The sequence below is a fragment of the Drosophila hydei genome, unplaced genomic scaffold (assembly GCF_003285905.1).
Source record: "Drosophila hydei strain 15085-1641.00,03,60 unplaced genomic scaffold, DhydRS2 tig00000149-arrow-pilon, whole genome shotgun sequence".
Lineage (NCBI taxonomy): Eukaryota > Metazoa > Arthropoda > Insecta > Diptera > Drosophilidae > Drosophila > Drosophila hydei.
Genome location: NW_022045678.1, coordinates 6112306 through 6124732, shown reverse-complemented (window position 1 = coordinate 6124732; position 12427 = coordinate 6112306). Strand labels below are relative to the sequence as shown.

The 12427-nt window shown below is 35.2% G+C and overlaps 2 protein-coding genes across 3 annotated transcripts in view; one reads left to right on the top strand and one right to left on the bottom strand.

Moving 5' to 3' along the window:
• LOC111594769 overlaps positions 1 to 12427 on the bottom strand; it is a 54047-nt gene that overhangs the window by 4972 nt on the left and 36648 nt on the right. For both annotated transcript variants that reach the window (XM_023308218.2, XM_023308219.2), the window contains exon 4: positions 2143 to 2627. In XM_023308218.2, coding sequence (XP_023163986.2) covers positions 2143 to 2368 — 226 coding nt within the window. In that variant the 5' untranslated portion in view covers positions 2369 to 2627. The remainder of the gene's footprint in view (positions 1 to 2142; positions 2628 to 12427) is intronic.
• Positions 10944 to 12266, top strand: LOC111594771. Its single transcript, XM_023308221.2, has 3 exons — positions 10944 to 11033; positions 11090 to 11392; positions 11656 to 12266. Exons 1-3 carry the CDS (start codon positions 11013 to 11015, stop codon positions 12232 to 12234), a joined length of 903 nt encoding a protein of 300 aa, XP_023163989.2. The 5' UTR covers positions 10944 to 11012; the 3' UTR covers positions 12235 to 12266.

Sequence of the window (12427 nt, the reverse complement as noted above, 5' to 3'; positions counted from 1 at the left end):
CTATAATGTATATATATATTATATATATAAATATGGTGATGACTTAACTAAAATACAAGTAATGCTTTCAACTAACAAAATGTATACGAATCTCGTATACCTTCTCGGCAAGGGTATGAGTTTTAAACTTAGGTAGGCCAACCACACAGCCGTGTGCATTAGTGATTTTATATATATTCATTTATATATACATATATGACTATTAGCTCACTAATGCACCGCCGCCGCCCTGCATTGGGGAAAATCCCACACAACAAACTAACACACACACACAAACACACATTCAAATGCATTTGCAGTGAAATTTTAAACTGTTGCCAAGCACAGAAGTTTTTTACCCAAAGCAATGGCACAGTGGTTAAGAACGCGAAATACCAACAAATTTTTTGACAGCCGTTAATTTAACATCGAGCTAAATAACTTCACAAACAAGTAGGAAGGTTCAAGTCGGGAGGTACCTGCAGCGTAATACTCATTCACTTGTTGTTGTTTTTATTTTTTTGATAATTAGTATCTTCTATAGCAACAAATTGAAATAGTTTATATATATATAAATAAATGGACATATACATACATAAATTAGTTTTATATTGTTATGTATATACCATACACATCATTAAATTGTGTGTTTACTGTTTAGTTGTTGAATAGTTTTACTTAATTTTTCTTAATGATATATAGAAATAAAAAGTAAGGGATATCGAAAAATATTAATATTAAGTGATTAATTTACATAAGTTAGAAGTAATCGACATAATAAAAATCGTATAAAGTCAGCTGGTCTATTAAAGAATTTTTTATACATATTTAAAGATCTTTGTTAATGTTCTAGGTACGTAATTCTAATTAAATGGGCCATATTTGAATTTTTATTGAATATCAGATAGCATTTATAAACAAAATCCAAGTCCATTCATTGCTGCCGCGATGAACGAACTTTCTACAATAAAACCCGATATACCAGTCTATGCGTAAGCCCAGTACAAAATATGCTAATTTATTTATCTTATGCATAAAAAAAAACAAATATTGCATATTAAGTGTTTATTATTTGATTTCATGTTTATTTTCTTGAATTGATCGATCATTCACCTTAAAAATCGAGAGTAAACAAAAAGTGCATAGATTTAAAATAACTTCGATTAGAATTAGGGACCGCACAATGTCGGGTAATACGAGATACACAATATTAAGAAGTTATTTGAAGCAACTGCATTTAACAAACTAAATATCTAAATACACACATAAGTGTACATGTATATACTCACGATTCGATTATCTATAATTTTAAAAGCTCAATTAAAGTTTAATATCTTGATTTTGATTCGTTATTGTTCGATTGACGCCCATTGTCTGATGGTGATTCGCAACTGCTGTTATTTTTGTTGTTTATAGGTCGGTGGAGCGATTACTCACTTTAATTGCGCACATTTGACTTAATTTTTTGTTGTATGCTTCATAAATACACACAAATACACATATATACGAATACACATATATACAAATAAATACATATATGTATGCATGCGCAGCTGATTGTAGACTGCAAGCAAGGCAAAATCACGGCGAAATTATTGTACAATATAACAGTGAAAGAGGAAGAAGCAGAAGCAAAAGCAGAAGAAAAAATAAAACGTTTTGCAATTGCGCTTATCTTTTGTGAAATATCAATTGCAACAACAGCAACTGTGCCAAGTGCTCGTCAGTCAGGCGAGAGTGGTGGGCGAGAGATATTGGACGAAACGGTCGAGGCGTGCGCTGCGTTGTCGTCACGTTTTCTGAAATTACGCGAAGCGAACGACGCGCGCGCTATTCAAGCAGAAGCAACAGAGGACACAAATGCAGCCAGCAGTAAACGCAACAACAAAAACCACAGCTAGCAAGGCGTAATCAAACAAATCTACTAAAAACATAAACTCTCTTGCTCTTGCTCTTGCTCTCATTCACGCTCGCTCACTTAGCCTCTCTTATTCTCTCAATCACGTACGCTTCTCTTTTGCTCTTTGCTTGTAGCGCGTGCCCTGGCTTGCATTCATTTCAATTGTATGCACTACTCACACTGATGTACATCGTGAATGTATGTATGTGTAAATCTTTTCAATGCCCACACCGAAAAAAACCTTCCCCCGTTGCAGCACTTACCGTTACAAGCGACAGTAGCGCTGTTGCTGGGCGCCCCTTGTACTGCAGCTGCCACACTTCCTCCGCCAGCAACAGCTGCGCCAACCGCTGCAGCAGCTCCAGTGGCAACTCCTGCCGTGGGTGGTGCTGCGCCCGCTGCTGCAGCAGCTGCCATGTGCGGACTGCTCTTCACAAGCCAATTGGCCAGATGACGTTGACGCTCGAACTCAATATTAGTGCGTTGCATTTTAGCTTCTGTATGTTTTTTTTTACGATGCGTCTTTTTTTTACTTTATTTCTAAATTTTTTTAGCATTTACGTCGACTGCGCCGACAGACGCGACGCGTTGCCGTCGGTTATCAACTGCCGTACGCGTTAACACGTCTCGCGTTGTCAACTGTCGAAAGCTTACTGACGCAAAGCTGAGTAACGTAACCAAACTGCAGATCGCCCACCACGCTCCCAACAGACTCTCGTTGTCGTTGCTGCTGCTGCTGCTGCTGCTTCTGTAACGAGTCATTGAGAGCAAAAATTGAGAGAAGTTTACATAAGTGAGCGCTCAAATAAATAACAAAAACAACAAAGTCGAAATGTGCAAAGCGCAAAAGTGAATAAAAGATGTTGATATTAAATGAGAGAGCGAGCGTGCGAGCGAACGAGTTGCGTTTGTTATAAGTTTATATATATGTACATAAATACAAACTTATATATACATGTGTGTGCATTATATATATATATATATATATATATATATATACGTGTTGTGCATAAATTAAAATTGGCCCGCGTAACTCTGGCAACGATGACGACGTTATCAACCAGCTGCGATTGAAATTCTCTCTTCTTTCGGCTTCTGCTTCGTTGTGCTGTCGCAGATTGTTCAATGTAGCCCCGCACCTTTATTGTTATCACTTTACGCGCTCTCTCCTCTCCCCTCCATCACCTATAACACCCGCAAACAAGCCGCTCGGGCTAGTCAGAACGTCTAGTAGCGCAACGACCGCTGCGCGTCATCTTCAAATGAAAAAGCGACAATGTGTGTAGCAAAAAGGGGGCATCGGCGACGTCGATGTTGCGGGCGTGACTGTGTCAGACGTTTGGCGTTATGTCACACATACTGACATACATACATACATATGTACGTACGAATATCTAAGTATACATGTACATAGTATGTACTGCTTTGGCTTTTATTTTAATATTCTTTTTTAGAAAGGGTCTCATCATTTTTGTCATAATTTTGGCAGTGAAATAAGCGGCAAGTAGCCAAAATGTATTGATATATTTTTTATATAATGTATATATAATACAATATATATACATGTACATAGTGTGTACTGTAGGTATATATTTATAAATATATTATTTACATATAAAGTACATCATACATAGTATTTGTTCCGCATGACTGATTGAATTAAGCGATCTTCTCGTAGCGCGAATTCAGCGTCAGACTAATCAAATTTGTACTAAAGTAATTTGTTGTAAAGTACTATCACAACTACATAGGTATAGGGGACATACTTGTATTGCATACGTATATATATATATATATATATATATATATATATATATATATATATATATATATATATATATATATATATATATATATATATATATATATATATATATATATATATATATAAGCGAATATTTGAAGTCATTTTGCAAATGTTGCTAACTGAAATATTTGCCGCGGAAAAATATAAATGTCAAAATTATTCTACAAAATACAATTAAAATATATTAATATAAATAATATATTTTCTATTTTGTTTGACATGAAGTCTATATACATAATATATAAGAGACATACATATGTACAAAAGTACATGCAAAAGAAACAGCTGTTTGACATCAGTTTTGCGCACTTTGGGCGACGTTTTGCTGACATCAACGTCATCTCGATTTTACTTGAAGACTACTGCTTGTCAAATAACTGGCTGTTATTCCATTAAAAATGAATTTAAAGTTTTTCTGTTAGGGTTGCCATACAACTCTTAACGGAACCAGTAAAGAGCAGCTGCTTTTTTACAACCCCATAAAAATATTGTTCAAATTAATTATCTCACAGTCTTTTAAGATAGTTGTCTAAAATACAACTGTTTTATATATTAGCGTACTGTGATATAAAACAATCTAGGTAGTATGAATACAACTTTGTGACTTTTCTGTTTAAAGTATATTTACGTAAATCTGTTTTGAGATTTGTTTTTACTGACATTTGTATCTTGGGCTTATCACATGATTTTCTGTAAGCTTTTTATTTTATTTTTGCTCATTTGAACCTGATATCAGTTCAATCGAACCAGCAGAGCCTTGAGTAAGTGTATACAAAGTTCAATGTCAATAGATAACGATTGGTGTGTGTGTGCTTGTGTATGTTAGTTTGTATGTACTTGGCATTGAAGGTTGTTTCTTGATTCCGGAAATCTATTTGAACTCGGCACGAAACTGTGTCACACTTTTCTATGCTCTTTAATAATATTGAACGTAATTTTTATATTAAATGTTTCATTTTAGTTTTTGGTGATGCTTTGTCGTATTTTAAAGGGTATGCAAAGGTCTCCTTTGTTAAATGTATTTTTTCTTCCTTATTTTTTCGTATTACGCTTTGAACACGCACGCAAATTTGCAATTAATTTGTACACATATTAAAATGATGTTTGGCTATAGAACACAGTGTTTTTAATGACACTAAAATACACACGCACATGCACATATATACACACAATAACACACAAGCAGAATGTATTGATAAATGGGCTTGTTTACTTAAAACTACAGCAAATTGCCCTCTCTCTCTCTCTGTCACTCTCTGTTTACGTTGTACTTTGCATTTACGTAGCGTAAGCATCTGTCTGCATTATGGCACGTAAGCTTTTTTCTGGGTAACGGGATTAAATTTGTTGCTGCGCAATTTTGAATGCATTGAATGCAAAAAAAATTTGTATGTGTATATGTATATGTATTTATGAATTTTTGTGTGTACACACATATATGTATGTATATGTTTTCATCCACCTAATAAACAGAACTAAAGTTTAGAGCAGCGCATTTAAGTGTCGGTTTTTTTATTATTGTGGGTGCCAGCCACCTTCCATTCTAGTGTGTATTCTTTGTCAACTGCTTCGGCTTGTAGTAGATGAGCATCGGAAATTCGCCGAGCACCTCAGGTGTTTCCCCTGACGCATGGAAGCGCGGCTTTTCAAGGGAGATTCATTCGACCGCTCTGTTGCTATTGTCTTTACATAGTTTTGCTAATCTCATTTATATGCGTTGCGGTTGGTGTCAGCTCCGACGTAGCTCTGTCGGAGCCCTGTCAGCTGTCGCCGCTCTTTTTGATGAATCATAGGCCTGTCCAAACACACACTGCTAAAAATACTTCGCACACACTGAAATGCAAAATTCATGGCCGCCGGCCCGTAGAATTCGGTGAAGGCGGCTCCAACATCTACGACAAACTGGCAAATGAACCAGGCATTTGCGGAAAACGACCGTAATAATTAGAGCGAGATAGAGAGAGACAAAGAGAAAGGGTAAGGGGACTATGTGTTTAGAGAGAGGTTCAAGCGCCGCTTAGGTTACGCAAAAGTTGCAATCTGTTGCCAGGCGACGTTTCGTTGCGGTCTGTGACTCAGTAAAGAGCCGCAGATCCACAGTTAGCGGTCAGCAAATGCGGCGTCAGGTGGCCAACTAGCGACATATGTATATGTAAATATATATACTATATATATATAACATATATGTATATACTATATATATATATGTATATAGAAGTATATATGCATATATGCATGAAGAGTTTGAACTATATGGCCAATTCGCCGCACTTTAAGCTACGGCTTGTCTTAGGGAAACTTGTGTGCCGTGAGCAGATTTGAATTAAATGCATATCATAAGCGTATTATTTAAATATATTTTTTTACTGCTATGATAATTCTCATTATTATTATTATTAAAAGTTCATCTAAATATTATTATTATTATACCATATATTACTGATTACCAGTGTATTGTATAGTGCGATAGCAAAAGAATCTCAGAGAAAACGCATCTTCTGTGAAAATGCAATGGACGACGCAGGCAACCAACAAAGGTGCTTGGAAAAGAGTCAAATGAAAATGTATTTCGCAGGAAAAAGTGCAACATTGGGGCAGGAACACTGAGTACAGTGCGCAGCTAAAGTTCATAAAAGGTGAAGAGCTTTAGTCGACTAGCAATAATAATAATAGCAAATGCAGTCCTATACACTGGTCAGAGGGACAACCCGGTTGGAATAACTTTATTTTGTATTCATCATCCAACATATTGTCTTTTATCTTTATCTTTTATCTTTCTTATTTTTTATAAGCTCAACGGACCAAATACAAATTACTAAACATATGCAAATGCTTTTATACTGCGATCAATAGAAATAATAGTTTGTCATGGCATAAAATATTCGTGTATTAATAAACAATAAGAACAATATTGAATCGTTTATGCTAACAAGAAATGAAAACTCCTTAAAGGTGTTATACAAGAGGAGTGTGAAAAATTGCGAATATTTTTATTATTAGGAAGTGTGAAAAATTGCAAATATTTTTTATTAATAGGAAGTTTGGAAAATTTTCTTTATGTAATTGTTACTTATATATATATATATATTTATTTATATACATATATAGCACTTAATTCAGTTAACAGATGGCTAATTTAATTTTACTTTAAAAGAATCGTCGAACAAATTTAAATGAATGTGAATGGCTTGGCTATAAAAGGGCCTAGACGCAAGCTAAGACGTGGCTTAAGTGTGCTCGTCTGCGGCTGTCTGCGCCTTGCCCTAAGCCTCCAACTGCAAGTTCTCTCCCTTCTCTCAAGCATATTCTTCTCTGTTCTCCACCTTAGCGGCCATGCTATTGCATTCATGTGCAACTAATCGACGTATGCAGGTTTATTGGTTTCGGCTTTGAGAGAGAACGACAGACAGATAGAGAGAGAGAGAGACAGACAGAGGGAGCTAGTGAGGGGGGAGAGGGAGGGAGGGTTAGGTTGTGGTGCAGTGGCAATTACGTCGCTTTTGCATTTCGCATTTGATGATGTGGTCAGCCAGGCACAAGGCACAAGGCAGCAGGCAGCTTGGCTATGTGGTTGCAAATTCACCGTTAGAGATGGACGGACACGTGGCCAGAGCAGAGCCAGAAGTGTGTATGGGGCGGGGCTAGGTACGGCGGTGATGGCAGGTCAGTTCGAAAACAGCGTGTGGTCACCTGGCAGGCATATAGATATGTATGTATACACTGGGAGAAAATATGTTATTTAATAAGTATTTAACGACGGACTAGATTTGGCTTTAAGCACAACACAAACAGGGGCAACAATTTATTAGAGAAAATGTAAAATGTTAAATGTGAAATGTAAACTGTAAAATTTAAAATGTAAAGTGTAAAATAAAAAATGTTTAATGTAAATATTTGAAATAATATATTTAAAACTCGAGCATAAATATTAATATTAATTATTAATAATGTTTAGTGAGACATGTAAATATTAGAATAGATCAAATTTTTTTAAGTGCATAAACATCCGACGTGCCGTGCTTTGGTTCTAAAGTGGGCAAAATTGTCGGAAATCGGGAAATGGCAAGCGTATATGCGATATGCTCGTAAGTTGTGCATGTTTATATACTAAACGCATTAAACGATGAACAATTATTTATTAAACAAGCAACGAAGAGAAAACGAGCGAAACGGAAAGAGAGAGAAGCAGTAGGATAGAGACATTAAGAGCAAAGCAAATGACAATGTGAACGGATGAAGATGAATGATGCATGATTTATGATATATACATATATATATATATAGAAAGCGAGTATTACGAAACGGAAATGTGAATAAAATTTAACTTCATTAAGATAGATTTTTCATATGACAGACATGATGAATGCATAGACTTGAATTAAAAAAGAAAAGATAATTAATCAATGCAAATTACGAGATATACGGCTGCATGTACACTGACGAGCAAAACTGTAACACATGTTCAATGTTCTTACTTCAACGGTCTGTATTATTTTTTCTACTTTATGCATGATCATGATCATAGTCTTGTTTTGTTAGTGAAATATTTGGCTCTTTTATTTATAAATTTGAAGACATTTGGTTAGCGATAAGAGAAATACAATAGCAAAGAGTAAAAAAAGTCAAATGTTACAGTTTTGCACTGCAAATATTTTTATACAAATATTTTTATTAAATTTTTTTTAATAACGGGTCCACAGCCCTTTTGATTTTTTGAGGTTGTTTATACGGTTTGGCATACTTTGCGTGTAGCGTCGCACCATTTCAGGTGGAATCGAGTACCAAACGTCCTTCGTTCTCTCTCATAACTCCATCCTGCCATTTGGAGGGGCCGCATATTTCGCAAGCTGCGATTTCAGATGGCTCCATACATTTTCTATGGGATTCATGTCTGGAGATTGCGGTGGCCACTTCATAGTTTGAAACTTTTGGTTCAATAACCAATTTTTCGTCAAATGGGATGTGTGCTTTAGGTCATTGTCTTGCAGAAATATGCAATTTTCAACAGCCAGACCCATGTTGCCAATGACTCCTCCCAAATTTTCTTGCAGAATTTTTAGGTATTGCTCCTTACGTATTATCCCATCGATTAACACTAAGGGCCCAACTCCATTTTTACAAATACAGCCCCAAACCATTATGGACCCGCCACCGTGCACCGTACTGTATTTGCCGATTGGACTGTGGGATTCCTAGTCCAATACCACGATCGTCCGTCTGACTTAAAACGATTAATTTTAGTTTCGTCTGACCAAATAACCTTGAAAAATTTTTTTTAGCATTGTTTAAGCTTTTTATTTGTAACTTACGGCATCCCAATCAGCTAGACCCCAATTTTCATGCATTATAGCACAGTTTCTAACGCAAACTAATGTGCCTGTTAGCTAGAAATGGTTTTTTTTTTCTTTCATTGGCCTTAAGCCCCAATCGGCCGAGACTGCGACGGGCTGTCCACTCACTGGCATTTAAATTTAACATATTAGCCGCTTTTATTGGCGTAAAGTCGCGATTGTCTATAACTAAGTTAGCCAAGTGGCGCGTGTCACGTTGGCTTAAAAGTCGCGGTCGGCCTCCTTTATTGATTTTAATGTTTTCTGAACTGTTTTTGTTTTTAACACTGCACAGTCATGTGGCTAACACCAAATTTATTAGCCACTTTCCTAACGGATTCGCCCCCTATCAATAATTCGATTATTTCATTTTTCTTTTCATCAGCCATCATAATTATTTTGCAAATTGACTTAAAATGATCAAGGCTTATCGATTTAAACAAAAACAAATAAGTTTTAATGGTAAAAAAAGCTTTGAAACAAAAGTAAATAGGTTTTGCTCTGTGAGTGCAAAACTGTAACATTTGACTTTTTTTACTCTTTGCCATTGTATTTCTCTTATCGCTAATCAAATGTCTTCAAATTTATAGATAAAAGAGACAAATATTTCACTAACAAAATAAAACTATAATCATAATCATGCATAAAGTAGAAAAGATAATACAGACCGTTGAAGTGAGAACATTGAACATGTGTTACAGTTTTGCTCGTCAGTGTATATATAAATATATATATATATTTATATATATAACTTTAGTTTGAAGAACTGCTAAGTATCATTACGTAATGAAAAAAGAATGAAATAAAGTAGAGCAAAAGGACTAGCCACTGATAACTGCATATTGTGCTCTTCTAGTGTTGTGAAATTCGTGCAAGAAAAGCCGTTTGACAGCGAGAGTGTCGCTTAATTGTCGTTGTTGACAGTGTTCAGCCAATTTAGCTATTTTGGCTTTTTTATTTAGCGGCTGCCGGGCATTCTAGCTATATTAACTCTGTATTGACTTTGTATCATTTTCAACAACTAACAAAATCTGTAACTTGCATAATTTCTAATCGATAGCTTTAAAAAATCCACGTAACTTCATCACCTCAAGTAATAACTCCCCATCACAAGCAAGGTAGTTCAAAATATTTAAAGTTTGCGATCTCTTAACGTACACTGAATGTGAGATCCATAATTTAAGAATTAGTTAACAATGCGTGTCAGGGAACCATGTAGTTCAGTTTTCAAAATTGAAGAAGTGTAAAATATCTATAAACCATTCACTATGTGAAATAGGAAGTAAAATTAGGTTGGCCTAAAGTTAGCTACTATTCGGAAATGGTAGCCATTTAGGGTTTTTTGTCACTGGCAACATTTTTCATTATTAGACCAATAAACAGAGGTTAAACGCGTTGTTAGTCAAATGAATATTGTTTTGTCAAAAGACGTTACTTTTTGACAATTTAAATTTAATCTTACACATAAATTTGTGTTTTGGCCTAATTCACTTATATTTATGTTTTGTTGTAATACTCCCTGAAACTACCTAAAATGCATACAAACCAGAATTATAAAACAGAACAAACTTGTATTGAGCGTGGCAATTTTATAATATTACTTGATGTATAATAAAATAAATCCTCTTAAATTCATTGCAATTTAGCTTTTTTTGAGCATTTTTCGGCTAGTTAATCTGGCTTGTCCAAGCCCTGAAGAGATGGCAACACTAGTTGTGTGGGGAACTCAGCGTGCACTAGTAGTAGGCATAGAGAGGAGACAACAAAAACTGTGACTCGCTGCGTTCTAAGCATGATTAAGTAATGGAGAGTAAAATGAAGTCTGAAAAGCCTACTGGGGATGATTCAGAATCAGCTCTGCTCCCCGACATTGTATGAATCAAACTATCTTAGTGAAGGCTCTCAAAACTATTTATGTATGCAAAGTTACACAAATCAGTCATAGTAAATCGTTGAGCATAAAGAATTGTATCATTATATTTATATATATTATTTTATGAACGCCGCAATGGAAGAGGTAGTATATAAATTTAACAAATATGGTAATGGTAAATATTTGTTACTATTTTTCAGATAAAGCCTCTCATGGAGCACTCACAAATTCAACAGTTACTGCATGATAAGTTAAAGGCTAAACTTCCTGCCAGGAAATCTTCCTTACAACAGATAATACAGAAAAGACATTGTTTGAAAATTTTGCAAAATTTGGAAAATGAAAAGCAAAGTTCAAAGATTAAGACACACGAGCAGAAGAAAGAAAAACACAAATGTCTGGTGTATGAAGTACAAGGAGCTCGCCGTGGAATGAGTCAAACTGTACAGATAAATGTGATTAAAATGAGGCACAAGCGTCATACTCAAGGCACGATTCAAAAGGTATTAAAGAGAAAATACAATCGGGTGATTAGATGATAGATATATCGATAATCAAATGCGATGTGCTGATATTTTTCAAAGAGAATCAAATTTTTTTTCATAATTATCTTTTGAAATTAATTTAATCGAAATTAATTAATAATTTGAAATTAATTAATTGAATTTAACTTTATAAAGTATTTCTAATCTTGAACACAAAAAGTGATTTTATATCCCATAAATATTACTAAGAAACAGTTGATTTTCGATACTTTTTCTAATAGATTCAAGAAACTCAAACGGATACTTTTCTGCCTGCTGAAAACGAAGTTGTGCTAAATGATGAGTTCTGTAATTATATTAATTCTATCGTCGACACAAAGATAAAGGAGGTGATGGTACTTCGAATATTCCACGTTAAATACGAGCGCCCGTTAGTGATGTTTGCCAACTTTGGCAGTGAGCCGTTAACCGGCCGTCGTTATGCATGGGATGATGTGAATGAATTGCCCACACATTTAGAGTCACTTTGGATGATGATGCTTGAGAACAGAAGCCCACACAACGACAATTCGTACTTGCACCTGCAACTAACAGGTGAATTGGAGCTCTGTACCATATCCAAAGAAAAACAACCTCATCCGGAAGCTATACAATACTATCCGCCGGGCAGGCCAAGACGATGCGGTTGCTTACAAGACATTCTAAGTTTCTTAAGTTTATTTGGAATGCTTTTCGCAGTCTTTGTTCATTTGTATGACAGAGCAACTCGCAGACAGCCTTTATCTGTTTGGGAATGGCTCCTGAATAAATTGGGCAACTTTTTGCGCTCATATTTGTATATTGACATGTACAGCTTATAAATTAATAAATTTTGTTATCGTTGAATTTAAAGAACATCGTAAACCAGTATTTCCAAATATCTCAATTGCTAAACTCTCCTAGTCTTATAAATTAGAAAAATATGTACAGGAATAGACGACATTGATTGAACCTTAAGATAAACAATGTTATATTATTTCCTAATCTTCACATTTTTCCTCAATAACCTAGTCT

Bases quoted from the DNA above. Each gene is read 5' to 3' on its own strand.
- LOC111594771 (XM_023308221.2), top strand. From the start codon at position 11,013: ATGAACGCCGCAATGGAAGAG. The intron at 11,034-11,089 runs GTAGTATATAAA...ACTATTTTTCAG, and splicing joins TGAACGCCGCAATGGAAGAG to ATAAAGCCTCTCATGGAGCA. The intron at 11,393-11,655 runs GTATTAAAGAGA...TTTTTCTAATAG, and splicing joins CTCAAGGCACGATTCAAAAG to ATTCAAGAAACTCAAACGGA.